Here is a 20,265-nt window from a genome sequence, read left to right on the forward strand (position 1 = left end):
CTTGAAAATACATATATTGAAAATTGAAAAGGCTTTGTTATGCAACATCAAAAATACAAGGTAATTATACAATAATATAGATCAGATCAATATGATATCAACTTAAATATATATGTTGATCTATCTAACGCTAAATTATTTATTTTAGGTTATCTCGTCGAAAATCTGAATAAAGAAATACGATGCAATGAATTTGACTATGAAATAAACTAGAGTATTTGACAAAAAACTAAGTCTAAGATAACCCAAAAATTATCTTGAATATTCAAAATTTGTTATACTAAAGCTAGAAAATGAAAAACATTGATTTTGATCATGATCGATTAAAAAATCTGTTCAGTACAACCTTTCACGACGAAATATGAAGAAAAACCAACGAATACTGCTATGAAGTCTCTTCGGATCCAAGAAGAAACCAATCCATTCTCCTTCACAGGAACAATGTTCTAAATTCTATGGTAGATACCGGCATATGCAGAATACTTTTTCACTTTTCTTATTAAATTGAGTGTCATTTTTGAATAATTTTGTTTCACTATGAAGATTACTTATACAGGTTAGTAGAATAAAAGTTTTTGAACTTAATTTTTATGATTTACCGCATTTTTCTCCAAAATTTGCGGAGCTACTTGCAACAAGCTGTTGCCTGTTCAAAGGTCTGCAACACTCTCCTTAAAATGGATTCTTTTTGGCTTGGCGTCCCTTCACAGCCAATGGAAATTAATTATTAATAACAATCCTTGCTATGAAAATTTGAATCCACCAATAAAATAATTCCAATAAATTTGACATTTCATCAAAATGATAATTTTGATGAAAATTTTGGAAATATGAACCCAAATTGTGATTCTATTCTAATATTTGGGTATAATCTAATTTGGGAATTGAATAGATTAAACTTTCTATTTTATTTTGATATAATGTCCTTCTTCCTAGGTGCCCTTATTAAAGTTCTATTAGGGTTCACTTCAACGTCCGACACTTCATTTTTAGTTTCTTTAACACTTACACTCACATATTAAAATTCAAATATTTACACAATTACTACAAACAAAGGATTGAAATAACTTTCAATTTACACAAAATTAAATCAGCAATTGAATATGCATAAGACACTTGTCAAAGCTATGATTCTATTGAACTACTTTCCACATTTTTGGTAAAATTTCTACTAATAATATTAATATTGAACTAACTATTGTTCTCAAATTTTAAATTGATGTCTATTTCAACATAATTTCATAAATCCACACATGCAGCTAAGTGATGCAAGACATATCACCTTAACGAAGTTCCTTTCAAAATGAGTTTTGGAAAAATGGAACCTTTTGATGATTCTTACAAATAAATAAGGCTATTGTGTGATACAACTACAGTGGAACCTCGATTATCCGTCAGGGCACAGGACCAAGGGTATGACGGATAATCGAAAAGACGGTTAACAGAACATTAAAAAAATTCATAGTATTATGGTGACACACTGAATTATGGTGATATACAGATATCGACTAATTAATGCTTATAATTATTGTGCTGTGCGTTTTCATTTTCGGCTTGCGATTCAAAAAATAGAACTCTAAAAGCACGGTATCATTTATCCTTACCTATTTAAATTGCAATTTAATCCAGAGCCCTGGATAACAACAAAAATTATTTACATAAAAAAATGCGGTGGTGGCATAACTGTACATGTACATTTCAACGAATTTCGTTTGGCATATCGCAATGCTCAAACAAAATGAATTGATGACTAAATTTTTACTTATGTATACAGTGGTACCTCGATATACGAGCGCCCCAATATAGGAGTGTTTTGAGATACGAGCCGCCGAGCGAGCGATGTTTTGCTTTGAGATGAGAGCAAAATTTGAGAAACGAGGAACCGCTTTTTATTAAAATTCATGCCTCTTTTTGACTACCTACTTCTAACTTGAAGGAGGTGATAAAGGGTATAATGCCAGCTAAGGGCGTTACAATAATTTCCAAGCTCCGGACTTCTCTCCATGAAAAGATGGAGAAACTACTGAATGTATGGGTGACAGAGAAGCAGCTTCAAGGAGGAACCTTGACACAAAGCATCATATGTGAGAAGGCACGAGCGATTTATGAAAGGGAGGAAGAAACAAACCTCTTTGGACAGTTTTTTTAAACGAGCTGCAGATGAAAATGAGCAAAGTGTGACGAAGAAAGCGAAGACCACTGACGAAAATTAAGCGCTTCCGTAAGCACCTCACTTTTTCTTTTGTTTTTACAGAATATGTATGTATTTTTTGTTACTTATAAATAAATGTTTCTTCTTGTAAAAACATTTTTCTTATTTAAAAACACTTAACAAAAACAACTAAGGTGGTTTTTTGGGAATGGAACGGATTAATGACATTTCGGTTAATTTCAATGGGGAAAATTGCTTTGACATACGAGCAATTTGACATACGAGCAAGGTTACGGAACGAATTACCCTCGTATGTCGAGGTACCACTGTACAATATAACTTATATATGGATCCTGACGGTTAACAGAGGTGACGGTTAATAGAGAGACGGATAATCGAGGTTCCACTGTATAAGCAATTCTCTGGTAAAACTCAAATTTCAAATTATTATAGGTTCTAGTAACAAATTTCTATTTTATATGTCATTCAAATATCATCTTTGATATGGGATTACCTATTTTGATTTCTTATGTAATTCTACCTTTATAATCTTAAATAAAATCATCTTATAACTATTTAATTATTACTAAGTGCTCTCATAACTTTAGTTCTTTTTATAATTCTTATTCTTCTCAACCTTCCAATCAACGATACCCCTCAAAAGTGGCAATAATAAAAATGATTATCCATATACTTTGGGCTGTACTAAAATTACTAAATTATCTATTATTTTAACTATTCTATGGTTTGGGTATCTTAAAAATCATAATAAGTATTTAAAATCATGACAATATATTATATAAAATTTATATAAATTCATAACCAAAATTTATATATAGGTATATATACTATTTAACACATTGACGGACAACAACGTCTATAGACGTCTAATCTCCATTAATGTAGCTTATACATTTGACGCAGTGTCTTTCAATGTGTTAAGTAATATTGATTGGCCGTAATTTTTTTTAAATAATTTATTTAAGTAGGTAATATTGATGAACCATTTGCCTTGGCTCTAATTCTGATCTTAGGATCACGATAAACAACAACTGATTGTAAATTCATTTCATTTGTGAAAACAAAAATTTCTTATTTTCATTTAATACAATTAATTTTTAAACTGTTTGCCATATAAACAATTAAGAAATAATTTAGTCTAATAGTAGGTACACATCGTAAATTTTATTAATTAATAAATCTAACAGTATTTTTTCTTCCTATAGATACATACATATTATTTTTTAAAATAGTTTAAAAGTACTATCAATTATATAATATAAACTTTCATCAATAATTGCAGGACTTACAAGTATGTATTAAGCATAATATGGGTTAAGAATATTTTTGGTAAAGGTTTATTCGAAGAATAAACTTTTACGAATATTCCAAGACGCTATGTACACGAATGTGTTTAGTATAATTAGTCCAAGAATGCAAAGAACATGAAATTTAGAATGTTTTTATGGTACATCTTATGCTTCTACCAGCAGTGGCGTGCTGGCCATATAAATGAATCGGTGCAATCACCGAGAGGCCGCGGCCTCTTGAGGCCGGTCAGATAGGTTTTTTTCACAAACATTTTTAGATGTACCTAACAAAAAAAATATTTTTTAATTTCAAATCGAATTTTAATTTTGCTAATAATATTAATAAAACATTTCAAAAAAATTTAAATTTTTTTAATGTTAAAATGTTACGTATACATTGTACTATACTATGGAGTGGAATCATGGACGTTAAATGTAGAGACAATGAGACGACTTAACGCCTTTGAAATGTGGACCTATAGAAGAATTATTATGAGGGTTTCCTGGGTAGATAGAGTTACGAACAACGAAGTACTGAGAAGAATAGGTAAAGAGAAGGAAGTTGAACTTACAATTAAAGAAAGAAAACTACAGTATCTCGGACATGTGATGAGGGGCGAGAATTATGGCATCCTGCGACTCATAATGCAAAGAAAGATAGATGGCAGAAGAAGCATCGGAAGAAGACGAATTTCATGGCTGAAGAACCTGAGCGAATGGTTTGGATGCAGCTCAAAATAACTATTTAGAGCTACTGCCTCAAAAATTAAAATAGGTATGATGATTGCCAACCTCTGTAGCGGAGATGGCACCTGAAGAAGAAGAAGAATGGTAAAATACAGTTATTTAAATAAATACAGTAAGTAAATGAATAAGACTCTATATACATAAATATATTGCTACAGATAATATTTATTTTCATACATACATATTTATGGTTTTCCAATTTCCTTAAAACATGTATGTACTCTTCAGAATAAAAAAATGTCTTGCACATTTTTTCCGAATTATTGGAAGTATTAAAAAACGATTTGATCAAGACAAATCGTTTTATGATGTTATAAGCACTCTACATCATAGAAATTTGCTGAAAATCATTTACTGAAAAATTAAGAAATTTTTATCCTACCATATCTGCGACTGCAATTAAAAAAAGAAGTCGTGGATTGTGCTGATAAATGGATTGTATTAAAAAATAGGATTTTGCAAAATACTGAAATTATGTATGGTAGGGGAGCAAAGTACGCTAAATGTGCAGTCACTCGAGCGCTTTGGGGACGTATTGGGTTGTGAAGAGTAGATCCTAAAACCAAAAAAAGTTAAGTAAAGTTTTCCATTTTAGTGGGGACTTTCCATTTTTTAATTTAATTTTCCATTTCTAACAATAGTTTTTTTAGATTATAGCGCCAGCTATCCATAATTCGAAAAAATGTCTCGAATAAATGTTACTTATTTTTACGTAAGGAATCCAAATCTGCAATAAAAATGGGGCTCCCATTTAAAATTTTAAATTAAACCCCCACCCCACCTCCGTGGGAGATCATTCTGCACTGCACTCAGTGTTTGGTGCCATTCGATAGATTTTTCAAAAATATTGAATAAATTTATTTTTCAGATTTTCGATCTGATGTTCATTTCGCGAAATATCGCGGGATTCGTATTTAAAATATTAAATTTACCCCCCACCCTCTCCGAGGGAAGTCGTGTTTGGTATAGTTCGATAGATTTTTGAAAAATATTGAGTACATATTTTTTATTTTTTCGATCTCTCATTCATTTCACGAAATATTCGCTTTTTTCTTGTGAAACTTTGGGATTCACCCATTTCCTTACGCCCCGCTCAAATCGTCAGATTTTTGAAATATACACTGTTTTTCATGTATTTTTTCATACTTAACTTACCTTATCTTAATCTGAAGATTTCGAGATTTTCTAAGGATAGATTTTTTTTTCGGCCTCCCCTTAACGAACTCCCCTGTATTAAGAGCCAATATATGGTAGAGCTACAGGTACATTTTCAGGGTACGAGGTTTCTCCCCATGTAATAATCTTATGCGCTCGAGTAACTGCAAAAATCCCCGCTTGGGCTCTCTTACCAATAATAGATCGAGTTAATGACGAATATGTTCAGTCTACAGAAATTATGAAGGATGATATTATTAATCTAAGTGATAATGAACATGAAGTAACAAATGACAATTTTGTTGATAGCGTGAAAACTTCACCTCCGTGTGGTATTAAAAAGTACATATAAAGATTGTATAGCTTGCTGTTACGCTGTTTTGCATAAGTGCATACAACCTATATCAGTGTACTTATCCAAATTTAAATATAGTATATAAGCATTTATTAACTCTTTCCGTGACACAGAAATCTTGCGAAAGAAGCTTTTCAACGTTGAAATACATAAAAAATCAGTTAAGAAGTACTTTACCACAAGATCACTTGGAAACATTTATGCTAATGGCTATAGAACAAGAAGCTTTGTATGAGCTTAAAAATGATGAAATAATCGACGAATTTGCTCAAAAATCTACTTTAATGCGGAAATTATTGGTCGAGAGTTCTGTTATTATTTTATAAAATAATTGCAAACGAATGTCTAGATTATTGCGTTGTATTAACATTTTAAATATTGTTGAATTAAAGTATTTGCACTGTACTTGTATTTGTACTCTCTTGTATAATCGATTTACTAAAATTCAACTTAATACATGATTGAAGAATTCTCAAAATTTTATTTTATTCAGGAAATCATGATTTCTGCCTTACTGCATACACTATTGGCATGTTATTTATTATTTGTAAACATGCCATTTATTATTTGTAAAATTATTGCTAATTCTTAAATAAAAAATATAGCAAATTAAAAAAATCATTGAGTTTAAAGTTGTATGTTTGATTTAAAAATAATTTATATATTTTTTTTATTATTTTATAAATAATGAATAAAACATCCTGATAATAGAAGGTAAAATTATGGGAGGCCGCTTTTCTATAAAATCACCGGCACGCCACTGTCTACCAGTAGTAGTATCTGCTTCGAACATGATGTGAACATCATTGGGCGCGTTCATCAGATGCAAACGTTGGCAATCAGTTTGCGCTTTATGCTTCTGAACGACTTGCTAACGTCAAACATGTTTGGAAAGCGGTCGCCATTTTTGCAAACATAAAATATTGAAGTTGAACTTTGCAAACGTGTTGAATATTGAAAAAATATGGCGGGAATTTAAATTGTATATATTGTAGAATATATTGATAAGGCTTATATATTAAATAAAGGCTACTGAAGACATTCTGCTACGTTATTATCTATTAAATACATTTTCTTTTTTCCTTTAATAAAGAAAATAAATTCAAAAACGTATTTATTGAGAAAATTTATTTTAGGTTACATTCAAACCAAGCAAGCAAAATGTCAAATTTTAACCTAAAGAACCAACCGTTCAGCTCGCTGTCAACAAGTTTAGAATCAAAGCGCAAACATTTGTGAATGTGTTTGCATCTGGTGAACGCAGTCATTGTTATGTAGGTTAATGTTGATATAATCTGTTTTTATAATTTTATTTTATTGGATTGCAGTTTGTTAATAAATTTATAAATAAATAGGTATACAGTGGAACCTCGATAAGTCAGATTAATCAGGACCGCGGCTGATCAAGGGTATCGAAAATCCGGGCTAATTGGGGAATATGGTAAAAATTAATAAAATACGGTATATTTACAGATAAACTCCATTATATTTGCAAAAAATGAAATACATATGCACAGTACATCCAAATTATGTACAGTTGTATACATACAGTATTGTTTATTTCTTGGTAAAAAAACTCGGTCAAAGTGAAAAAATGTTTGTTTTGTCCGATGAAAATCGGTCCGAGTTAGCTGGACTTACGGGTTATTGGAGGCCGACTTATCGGGGGTTCTACTGTATTATATTGGTGACAGATGTTAAGTATTTTATTATTATTAGCAGTTTTTTAATAAATTTATAAATACATACATGATATTGGTGTTTGATTTTAAGTAGGTATCCTTTAAAATTTATTGTATCTCATTCTCTTAACACATTCACGGACACGCTTCAGATGTAAACACATCTTATGGAGTAAGTGACTTCATATGCAGTCATGTCTGTGAATGTGTTAAAAGGACTTTCACAGCTAGCAAAAATGTATGAACAACCAATTATTTTAAAAGACAAAAATAAAAACAGGAAAATAGTTAGCTTTATGGTGTTTTTTTTATTAATTTCCTTGACAGTATATTTAAATAAAACAAATACTGATGGCACGAAAATGAAAGTATAATATTTTTGGTTAAAAACTTTATAGATTCTATCTAATACATAGGATTAAAATTTCAAAAACCCTTGTTTCATTGTATTAACCTGTTTATATTGTTAATACCATATATTATGTTAATATATCTGTTAAACTGAAGTGTACTTTTGAATCCAGAATTTTAACAAATCCTAAACTTTTCCACAATTTCTCAAGCATGATATTTGTGCATTCAAATTAATTGAAATTACATCTTATATATCTATACTTACTAAAAATATTTATTTCTAAACAAAAATGTCTGGAGACTAAATGAGTTATAAAGAAAATTTATGTTTGATTATTGTAACTAATTATTACATTGTTAATTGTTACAATTTAAAATTAGTTACAAATTATAATATTTAAATTCCTTTTTTTCAAACTTTTTTCAAAAGTTATTACAAACTTTTTGTAATAACTCCAGCTTCAATAAATGTCCTTTTTTCATATTGATTTGGGCCAAAACATTAATAAAGAATATCTAAACAAAGATGTGACAAAAATACAAAATACAAGTGAAGTTAGACACCTTTCTTGTTTCAGTTGTTTCTTAACCTAATTTGACAAATTTGTCCTTCAAACTATCTAGGATATGGCAACATTGGAGTTGAGAACACGCATGCGCAAAACAGGGAGCAAAGTTGTAACTCTAGCCGCTCCTGGCGAAACGTGGTAATGTAGAATATATTTTTAAAATATTTACGGTGAAGGGCTATTATTAATTATTATAAACCCTGATTTTTGCATCCGTAAGAAGGACCATGAACGCAGTAGGGCTTCTAATCGTCCAAGTGTGGCTTACTGGTACAGAAAACAATCGTCTGTTTTCTCAGATGGATTTTCTGTGGTTACTTCGATAGTGGTATATTTCCATAGGTAGAGGTTCAATTTTATTACGTAATGAGTCAAAACACTGCTAGTACTTCAATATGAGTATATTATATTACTACCAAAAACATTATTCGAATGGTATGTCGATGTTAAACGGTTGAAATCATTTATTTGCTCTGAATCGTAATGAAAACGTACAACTTACAGTTTTTGAAATCGTGTGTGTATGCTCTGCAAGTCTGCAATCGACCACTTCGGTCGGCGGTTGAAAGTGTAAGAGGGCAAGTTTTGAGTGTGCAGGGCTATCGTAGATTTAAAAGTTGGCCAAAAACAGGTCAAGATAGTGGCGCTACGAGGGGAGAGAGGTATGAGCGTTGTTGCCAAGATCGATGGTTGATTAAATTCAAACAATTTTTAACTCTTTAGTTATATTAATTACCATTTAATAAATGAATAACGTATCTTCACATGTAGGTACCTATGTGCGGCAGATTCGTGCAAATAATAATATAAGAATTATTGTGCTTTTAATGGTAGAAGCATATAATTTGGACCACACATACTACACATACAAAGATTCAAATTTAAATATGAGGCCATATCAGATTTTGTCTTTTACAAAAATGGCGGGCATTCAAAATGAATCTGCCGCCCATAGGTACATGTGAACATACTTTATGCATTTATTAAATGGTAATTAACATAACTAAAAAGTTTAAAATATTTCCTAAAAAATATTTTTACTCTTTTCAATGGCGGTATTATCTTTTTGAAAAATGAATATATACAGGGTGAAAGAATTGAAAAAGCAACAACATATTTTTACATAAAAAAAACAGTAAAAACACAACTTCCGGTAAACCGATTCTTCCGGTTCAAGACCTTGATCTTATTTATCAAAAAAAAGAACCTTGATGCCAAATTTGGCTGAAATCAGACTTTTAGTTCAAAAGTTATCGTGCTATTAGTCATATATGTATAGTCGCCATTTTGAATGTCCGCCATTTTTGTAAAAGAACAAAAATTAAGATGGCCTCATATCTAAATTTGAATCTTTATATGTGTAGTAAATGTTTATGCATTTATTAAATGGTAATTAACATAACTAAAAAGTTCAAAATATTTCCTAAAAAATATTTTTACGCTCTTTTCAATGGCGGTATTAACTTTTTGAAAAATTAATACATACAGGGTGAAAGAATTGAAAAAAAAACAATAAGTATATTTTTTACATAAAAACCAGGAAAAACACAGCTTTTGGTAAACCGGTTCTTCCCGTTCAAGACCTCGATCTTATACATCAAAAAAGGAACCTATATACCAAATTTGGTTGAAGTCTGACGTCTTGTTCAAAAGTTATAGTGCTATTAGTCACATATGTATAGTCGCCATTTTGAATGCCCGCCATTTTTGTAAAAGGGAAAATCTGAGATGGCCTCATATCTAAATTTGAACCTTTATATTGTGTAGTATATGTGGTTCAAATTATATACTTCTATCATTAAATGCACAATTGTTTCACATATCGGCTGCACTATAAGATTAGATTTAGGAATTCAAATGTTAACATAATAATAGAAATAGGATGGGTGGTGAAAATATTGGTAGTATAGGTAGTATTAGTAGTAGTAGTAATAACTAGTGAAAAATCAAATACTAATTTTGTAAACGATGAATCAGAACAAATAGGAATAGTGACATGGAACTTGACCTCTCTAAATGGAAAGGAAATATAAATAACTGACGAAACGAAACAATGGGTATCCAAATAATGGGTATAAGTGAAACAAAATGGGTAGGAGGTGGGCACATAAATCTAAATACGGAATATACATAGTCTTTATTATTCAGGATAACCACAGGGATAAAGAGCAATGGAAGGAGTTGGTATAATAGTAAATAAGATCTTAGAACCAAGAATAACAGACTATGAAGAATCATCATCCAGAATTATAAAAATCCAAATAGACCTAAAAGACAAAATTGGATTCATACAATTATAATATGGACCAACTGAAGGAAGAGATGAAGAAACGATAACAGAATTCTACAATGAACTATAAAGGGCACTAGACAAAAATAAAGACAATCGAGAGAGAACATTACAAAAAAGAAACAAATAGAAGATTAAGACAACTAGAAAACCAAAAATAGGCATGGACACTGGAGGAAAGATGGAATGCCTTTAAAGTAGTCATAAAGTCTACAGCAATAGAAATAAGTGGAATCAGAAAACAACAAACTCCATAAAAGGATGAGGTGGTGGAACAATGAAGTTAAGACAGCAGTGAAGAAAAAAAAATAGCATGGAAAAAATACACTGAAACAGAGCTGGAAGAAGATAAAGAAGGATACAAAAGGCTGAGATAATTAGCGAAAGACACCATAAGAAAATCAAAAACAAGGATGTGGGAAGAGTTTGGAGAAGAATTACAGGAAAACTATGTAACAAATAATAGAAGCTTTTGGACAACAATCAGACATATGAAGAAAGGAAAACATAAATAAATAACAACTGTAGGGGATACGACAAACCAAATACAGAGCAGATAGCTAAAGTATGGAGAGAATACTACGAAAATAAATTTAGAAATAATGAAACAATAGACAATAGAAATGAAACATCAAGATAATGAGAACAAAGAATTGGAGCAAATAAGTAGAGAAGAAGTAATACGGTAAAAGTATCAAACATAAAAACGGGTAAAGCTGGAGGGGATGATGACATAGAACCGGAAATGGTCAAGTACATGGGAGAAGAAGGGATAAACTGGTTACTGAAAATATACAAAGAGGCGTGGGAAAAGCAGCAAATCCCAAAAGACTGGCAAAGTAACCTTATAGTGCCAATATACAAAAAAGGAGAACACGTCAACTGCGAAAATTATAGAGCAATATATTTATCATCTGTATGTTTTAAAATCAGTCACACCTTGTTCAGCTTGTTCCTCCACCTCGTCCTTCTATGGTTTTTGTTGTTTTCTGACTCCACCTATTTCTATTGCTGTAGACTTTATGACTACTTTAAAGACGTTTCATCTTTCCTCCAGTGTCCATGTCTCTTTTTGGTTTTCTAGTTGGAATCTTCCATTTGTTTCTTTTTTGTAATGTTCTCACACCTGTTCTAATTTGAGCTTATTTACTTTTACTCTTTGGTAATTTTTTCTTTCTTCTTCTTTAAGTTCCATCTTCTATCGAAGGTTGGAAATCATCATGGCAATGCAGACCCTGTTGACTGCTGCTCTAAATAGCTCTGCACTACTGCATTCGAACCATTCCCGTAAGTTCTTAAGCCAGGATGTTCTTCGTCTTCCCACATTTCGCTTTCCTCGGATTTTGCCTTGCATAATAAGTTGTAATAATGAGTATTTTTGCCCTCTCATCACATGTCCCAAGTACTCAATTTTTTCTTTATACCTCCTTTTCATCCCCTGTGCTGCATAGCCTATGAGTTTTAAATGCCAATAGTGTCAAAATTGCATAAACATCAATAGTGTCAAAATTTCAAATTCAGTGGAGTAAACTTGCCTGCAGTTGAACCAACTACAAGAAAGCATTACAGTGTGGTAAATTTTAATTACTCCTCTTAGTTTAAAAACAATGTATGGAATTGTAAAAATACAGTAATTGTATGCACAAAACTTGCTAAAATGCAACATATAAAAATGTTTGTAAATGAACCAAAATAGGATAGTGGAAGTTGAAACATCAAATAAATCTAATTTCAAATTCAAATTGTGGCTGATTCCCAATCACAATATTATAATTGATATACATTTTACATTCACTCTGGCTGCATCAGCACATCATCAATATTAATTCGAGAGATAGTTAGCCATACTGTTATTCGAAAGTTCTGCGAACCTTTTGCAACAGTGCGTCAGTAGTACTAAACGTTGCCAAATCAGTCAGTTAAGTTTGATTTCTTGTTATAGATAATTGATTTTAGTAGTTCCAATGTAACATGAGGTCTAGGCATGTGACAAAAAAGTTCATTTGAAGAAAGTGTATTTTTTTGTTCTTTTTAATGGTGATACTAACATACTTCTCAAATTGGGCTCTATATCGCTACTCTTTACTATATTATGTACATGTGTGCCAAATAACTCAACAAAAACATGTTTTCTATCTTGATGACGTGCTGATGTAGCCTCTTAACTGCATACATAGACTAAAACCTACTTACTTTCTTTGCCAATGTTGGGCAGTAATTTTGAAGTTTTCGTAATTCTATAATGTTTTGCATGAACTATCTCAGTTGAAGCTCCTACCATATTCATACTTTTAAATCGAGTTTCACGCCCATGGTGTACTTGTAAATTATGTTCATCCAGTTCTTTTTCGATTTCTGTCTCAACTTCTTGCTTGGTAATGAGGGGAAATGGGCTACTTGTTTCATATTGTAACATATGTTCTTCTATTTTAATATCGTCGGAACAATATGAGTCTGACAAAGAATCCTCTGTGTAATTACTTTGAAATGTACATTCTTCCAGTTCTGATTTAATTTGAACATTGACCTGTTGCTTCCGAGAATTTCCATCTTTGTCACATATTAAAACATTTTGCGTTCCTTTTATAGAATCTTCACTTAACTCCATTTCGAATTTAAGCTAAATTATTGGTTATCGGTTCCAATATGCAAACATGTATTAAATACAATTATTATACTCTTTCCAGCAACTTTTATTTTTTATTTATTTGTTGAATACCATTAAATGTTGAGTTGAACATCTTAACCCGCTTGCTTATCTATGATGATGATGATAACACAGTACACAGTCACAGTATATAGGTTTATTATACAACAATTCGTATAAGCAAAAAAACTGTGATGATAATAAGATCAGGCAGATCAGGGTTTGGTTTCCAGAACTAGCGCTAGCGTCCACAGTAAATATAACGAGACTACAGTAAAATGCCTTAGAATATAAAAAAACAGGAAGGACTCTTTCCTATATCAACAACACCTTAAATTTCTAGCGGAACCGGCCATCTTGAACGTCTGTGGATGACTCATAAGTTTTTGTCAATGAGGTAGAAGGTGTTTGTGTATTGGATCAGCTGTGTGCATAGGCGTACCATCTGGTAAAGCTCCTGTATATGCAATCAATTAACTGAAGTTATTAGTATAATAAAATGTTATTTAACTGACTTTTCAACAAAATATTATATTAATACGTATTTTCTCTTGATCTGTAGCTGTTTGTTTAACATCAAAGATGTAATAAAATCGTTAAGAATTTCTTTTCTTCCCTCTTTCAAAGGTACGTCACTGGAGATAGAAAGCAAATCTGACAGCTGATCGTCATTTGCAACCTCCTTCCTGGCTCGTAGTCATTTCGCATTGTACATGCCCTGCGAACTCAATGGAAAAAATTGGTTCCATATATATAGTGAGCTTCCGGAATTAGAGATGGCGACACATAATGTGGATCGCTAATATATGTGGTACAAGGCTAATTGAAAAGAAGAAGAATATTTGACAATTGAATGTCGAGTTGGACAGTTGTGTTTATTTGGTAACAGCGTTGCCACATTCAGCAGATTTCTACTTTTTTGATACATTTTTGATATATTTTTTTTTTAATTCTAGTAGGCAATATTTTTTAGTAGGTTTTTGGTATACAGTGATAAGCACGCTAATAACCGGCAAAAAAGCTCAAAAGATGGAAAACATAATACATTGCGAAACAAAAAGAGATGAAACTAGTGGAGGTGGAAATTATCGTTATAAACGTACTATTAATTAACATTACATTACATAGTTTTCCAACTGTAGACGTCTGTGACAGCTGTGACAGGAGTATTTTATAAAATTCTACTGTCACAGTGACAGTTGTCATACCTCTGATACGTCTAAAGGTGGGAAACTATGTAATGTAATGGTATTTTAGACGTTTATAACGATAATTTCCACCTCCACTAGTTTCATCTCTTTTTGTTTCGCAATGTATTATGTTTTCCATCTTTTGAGCTATTTTGCCGGTTATTAGCGCGCTCATCACTGTATAATATCAACATTTTCTGTGCTATGCATTATGACTAAAATGAAATTAACTCTTTAATAGTATTTACATTTGACATTTTGCTACAATTTCCTAATGTCATTACCGAAAATAAGATTCAGGACGTAGGTATGAATACAGAGATTAGAGAAATAAATGAAACTGGTGTCTGATACCAAACTTTCTTGTTTCAAGCAGCAGTGCAGTAGTGTTTCGGGTAATATTTATATAACAAAGAGTTTTGACATTCGGTGAGGCTATTAAAATTAAACTAACGACGGAAAACTAAAATATGTATGTAAAATGTAACTTTGCAAAAATAATGTGTTTACCCGTTTCTATTAACGTAAAATGAAAAAGATTTTTTTCCGTTTTTAACCGTATTACAACTGATGATCGCAATAAACTTTTGAATAAATAGTTATTTATGATATAAATGTTAAAAGTACACGTTTAAGGCAAGCATGTGAAAGTTTGCAGAATGAGCGAAGCGAGTTCTGCAATTCACATGAGTGCTTTAAAAATGTACTTTTTAACACGCATATCATACAATATTTTTTCTACAAACGTAATTACAGGACAATATCTACAAAAACTTTTACTTGAACTTGACTGACATTCCATTTTTATATTTTTTTGACATTACATCAAATTGCCTATACGGTCAATACGAACTGCAGTGCCTTAAAAATTTTAAAGCACTAGTGCCTTGAAGTAACATTTTTAACGCTCGTATGGAGTGCTAAAAATTGCATTTTTAACACGGTTGTAGAAAAAATGTATTTTCATGATTATTTGTCAAAGAAGGTATGAATGAGGTTGGGAATTGTACCAAATTTGATCCAGACATGCATAATATGTTAAAATCAATGGATGACAAAATATTATATAAAAATATTAAATATAAAACTGATAAAAATTAATTAAGTACCTAGGTCATTTTGTTTCCCTGTTAAAATGTAAAAAAAGTTTGGTTTTTTTACATTCACGTTATATTTATTTCTAGTTAAGTTAGCTGCTGTTTTTATTATAAAAAAACCTAAATTATACTTAAATAAGTTAATAAAGTTTTAGTTCTTGATTTAGTAGATTTTAGCCAAACATGCAATGTATTTCCTAAATAAAATATGGCAACGTTGTCTTGTATTGAATTAAGTGCGTCATTTTGTAATTTTTGTGTTGTGTATTCGTTTTATATCAATTTTATATTTGTGTATTAAGTTTTTATCCCGTACCCAAGTGATTAGTGAAGTGAATGTTTCATATTTTAGTTATTAATAGACATTTTTTCAGTGTATAAATTATTTTTCTTCCCTCAGCTGTACCTAGTTGTTTCCAGGTAATGTGAATAATTCCTAATGTAGAAAGACATTTTACATTATGTTATGAAAACAATGAATTCATGTCAAGATTTATATAAATAATAATTATTACTGTCATTTGTTGGTTTCATTATTGTTCTTACATTGTCCATACATACATACTTATCATTTTTTAAATATAATCGCTGCTCATGCTAAATTCTATGCTTGTGCATGTTATTAATTTTTTGTTTTTGCAATAATTATTTTTATTTTTATGGTTTCTGTAATAAAAATATTTTATTGCAAAAACTAAAAATTAATAACGTGCACATTATAGAATTTGGTATGCCTAGCGAAGCTTCCAAAACGGTACAGATATCTTCCAAAACGTTACAGAGATCTTCCAAATCGTTACAGAAATCTTCCAATTTAAAACGCTTAGTTGGCTTCCAAAAATATCGATGGTGTTGGAATACGGGACCAGTTCTGCCTATAGAGTTCCCTTTCTACCCCACCCACTCTTCTATGGCATTGTACTCCTTCCTGATTTATTTTATATTCTAAGTAAAATGCACACCGCCAAACTCTTCTTCTTTTTTATAATCTTGTTTAAGGTAGGTAATACAACATCCCCCCTCAAGATGATACATCTTCAACTACTGACTAATCTGCACGACAGCGTAAAGGTCTGACAACCGCTCTCCCAGAGCGCGTTGTATTACTCTGCTCAATATTAAGTGGTCCATCAGTTTTCGTTGGCGTTGGAAGTCGTACAGGCGTTTTGGGTTGAGTTGGGTGACTTTCCACTTCCTGACTACCTTTCTCAATGTTTGTTGGTCTTTGGGATGTTAGTTGTTGAGTAGTCGGTGTAGTTTCTGGAGTCGAATTTGTTTGTTGAATCCCTGGCAGTTGTTTCAATACTCCATCGGGGATACTGCTTAAATATGGAGCAGGGATCAGATGAAAACGGTTTCTCCTTATGGTGCTTATGGCGGTCTTAACTATGTATGATCTTGGATTAACTTCGTTAATGATTTCACCATGTCGTTTCAGGTCTGTGATCCATACAAAATCACCAATTTGAAGTCGACTCAAATTCTTCGGTCCATGTTTTCCATCATATAATTTTTTATATTTCGAGCGGTACTTCCTCTCCGCGCTTACTAGCTTCTTTGATGATTTAAATTCAGCCAATGCGATTGATGGTAGATTATCTCCCAATTTTCTTCCAAACATCATTTCGGATGGACTGAATCCGTTCTCTAGTGGTGTGTTTCGATAGGACAGAGGTGCCATCTCTATGTTGGTCTTATTCTTCTTTATTAAGGTTTTTGCGACTTTTACAGCAGCTTCTGCTGCGCCATTTGCTTGGTGGAATTGTGGGCTACTTCTCGATGTAGAGAACCCCCATTCTCTTACGAACTGTTGGAACTCTGATGTTTCAACAGCATGAAATTGTGTTCCAGTGTCAGAACAAACCAACTGCGTGGTATACCATATCTTGCAAATATTGTTTTGCAGATGTTTATTACTTCCTGTGATCTCATTTTCTGAACAGGAAGTACTTCAAAAAATCTGGAATAGTTATCAGTTACGACGATATACCATTTTCCTTCAGTTTTAAAAAGGTCCATTGATATCACTTGCCATGGATAATCTGGAAATTTAGCTGGCAATAAAGGTTCATGATGGTTTGTCGAGTTTTGAATACAGATAGGACAAGATCTTACTTTGGCTTCTATCTCTTGAGAAATTCCTGGCCACCACATCGTTCCCAGAGCACGACGACGAGTCTTAGTTATTCCAAAGTGGCCAGCGTGCAATTTTTCCAACATCATTGCCCTGAGCTCACATGGAATGATCATACGGTTTCCTCTAAGAAGGATACCATCCACAACTGATAGTTCATGACGTACTGGGTAGTATAGTTTAACATCACCTGATAATACAGACTTGTGAGACCAGTCTCCCATTATGTAGTTCTTCAGTTGATTACAGGTTTGATCATTGCTTTGTGAGTTAGCAACTCGTGTTACATTCTCGTCAGATGTGTGAATACCTGCAAGAGTGACTCCATGAATGAAGGCATCGATTTCTTCTTCTAATTCTTTGTCATCTTCTGAAGGTATGGGTTTACGAGATAAAGTATCAGCAATATATAAATTTTTCCCTGGGGTATATACAATATTGTAGTCATAACGCATCATGCGCATTCTAAACCTTTGATTTTCTGCTTACAGAATTCAGTTTTGCCCTTATTCAAGGTTATATGTGCTTTTTTGATTCTCTCGAGCACTTCTCTTAGGCGGTCATCGTGTGCCTCTTTTGTGTTTCCCCAAACCAGCACATCATCCATATGGACTAGAGTATTTTTTGCTCCTTCAAGGACTCGTGACATTCTTTTCTGGAATTCCTCTGGTGCCGATGTAATGCCGAAAGGTAATTTCTGGAATTTAAATCTTCCAAATGGGGTTAAAAAGGTTGTGTAGTCTCTTGATTCTTCGGCTAAATTAAGTTGCCAGAATCCATGATTTGCATCAAGTTTGCTAAAGTATTTAGCCCCTCTAATCTCTGCAAGTTGTAGCTCTACTACGGGAATTGGGTGGAACTGACGTTTGACACTTTTATTTAATCTTGACAGATCGACACAGATACGGACCCCTTTTCCTCCTTTCTTTATGTTTACTACCATTGGGGCACACCATTCGGTCGCATGATCTACAGGAACAATGACACCATTTCTCTGCATTTCTTCCAAGGCTTCCTTTACTTGGTCTCTCAATGGAACTGGAACAGTTCTTGGTACAGAAATAGCATATGGTTCAGCATTTTCCTTTATTTCAATTTTGTATTCCCCCTCCATATTGCCTAGTCCTTGGAATAATGAGGAGTATTCTGCGACCCAATTTGTCTCAGTGCTTATAGAATAAATTATTTTTACTAAATATAAGCCTTGGCATGCTTTCCTACTCAACAATGGGACATCAATCTCTTCAGAGATAAATACATTTTCTGTAATTTCCCTATTTTTATATTTTAGTTTTAATTTTACTGTACCTAGTATTTTGAATCTTTCTTGCTTTTTGCACTAAATACTTTATTCGAAGATTCATTTAGAGGTAGTTCATTTATTACGTTACTCAGCACTTGGACAGGTACCATTGTTACATCAGCAGCAATATCCAGTTTGAATGTAATAGGTTCAAGCATTCTCTCTTTGCAGCTTACTTGTAGTTTTTGTGTCCACACATTCCTGTCATCACTCGCTTTAATTTCAAAGAGTTTTCGTCACTATCAGGCTCTGAATCTTGCTGAATGGCATGTACATTTTTGTTTTTGGACTTTTCATTTTTATAACACATCTTGCTGTAATGTCCTTCATTTTTGCATGTACCACATTTAGCATTTTTTGCAGGACAGTTTGCTAATTTATCATGCCAATCATATCCACATCTAGGGCATTTTTTCGTTTTCTCACCTTTACTTGACTGTCTGTTGGCAATTTTGGGGCTTCTGTGATTTTTTGTAAGTTGATTGTTTTCTTATAGCAGAAACATTTGATTCATTTAGGTTTTGTTTTTGACGGATCAGCTCTTCATGTTGTCTTAGACAGGTTACAGCTTTTTCGAGAGTAAGTGCAGCATCAAGTTGCAGTTTGTCACTTATGCTTGTATCTCTCATTCCGATAATCAACACTAATAAAACCATATCATTGTTTAAAGTCCCCCAATCACATGTTTTTGATAGACTATGTAAGTCAGTAATAAATTTCTCTGCAGTATCACTCCCTTGCTTATGATTTAGGAATTTGGCCCTTTCATAGATAATATTTCTACGGGGTATAAAATAATCTTCAAATTGTTTTAATGTCTCATCATATGTAGTTGGAACAGGTGAAAATGATGAGAATATTTCTTCAGCTCTTACCCCCATATTATAAATTAACACATCAATTTGTTTTCCATCAGATGCTTTATCAAGGCCACACCCTCGTCTAAATCGTTGAAAGCGGTTTTTCCATTGTGCCCAATCACTTGGATGGAAATTAAATGATTCGGGAGGTGATAAAGTGAGGTTTATCGACGGTGATTCTTGAACTGGAGCGTTATCAGGCATTTTTTTCCCAATTGATGCTTAACTGTGCTGTTTTCGTACTTTGTATTTTTGTACTAACCAACCTCTAAATTTTTCGAGTTTTCTCATCCGTATTTTTACAAATCAGCTGCCACCATGTTTTATTCGTTCTCTGGATTAACTCTTTATAGAAGTTAAGACTAATTTTAATAGTTTTATTTTAATTAAAATACAAATGTATTGTTACAAACTTGTCCG

The 20,265-nt window shown here is 32.3% G+C and overlaps 1 protein-coding gene across 2 annotated transcripts in view; it reads right to left on the reverse strand.

The window, feature by feature from the left end:
• LOC126884101 (zinc finger protein 678-like) overlaps positions 1 to 13,618 on the reverse strand; it is a 55,091-nt gene extending 41,473 nt beyond the window's left edge. Inside the window, exons 1-2 of one of the 2 annotated variants that reach the window (XM_050649891.1) lie at positions 12,808 to 13,618; positions 3,040 to 3,746 (exon numbers count right to left, since the gene is read on the reverse strand). In XM_050649891.1, the coding sequence (XP_050505848.1) occupies positions 3,679 to 3,746; positions 12,808 to 13,222 (483 nt within the window). In that variant the 5' untranslated portion in view covers positions 13,223 to 13,618 and the 3' untranslated portion in view covers positions 3,040 to 3,678. Of the gene's footprint in view, positions 1 to 3,039; positions 3,747 to 12,807 lie in introns of those variants that run through there. The other variant, XM_050649890.1, reaches the window with a different exon arrangement.
• Between the last annotated feature and the right edge of the window lie 6,647 nt (positions 13,619 to 20,265).

The sequence above is a fragment of the Diabrotica virgifera genome, chromosome 4 (genome assembly GCF_917563875.1).
Source record: "Diabrotica virgifera virgifera chromosome 4, PGI_DIABVI_V3a".
NCBI classification, from domain to species: Eukaryota; Metazoa; Arthropoda; class Insecta; order Coleoptera; family Chrysomelidae; genus Diabrotica; species Diabrotica virgifera.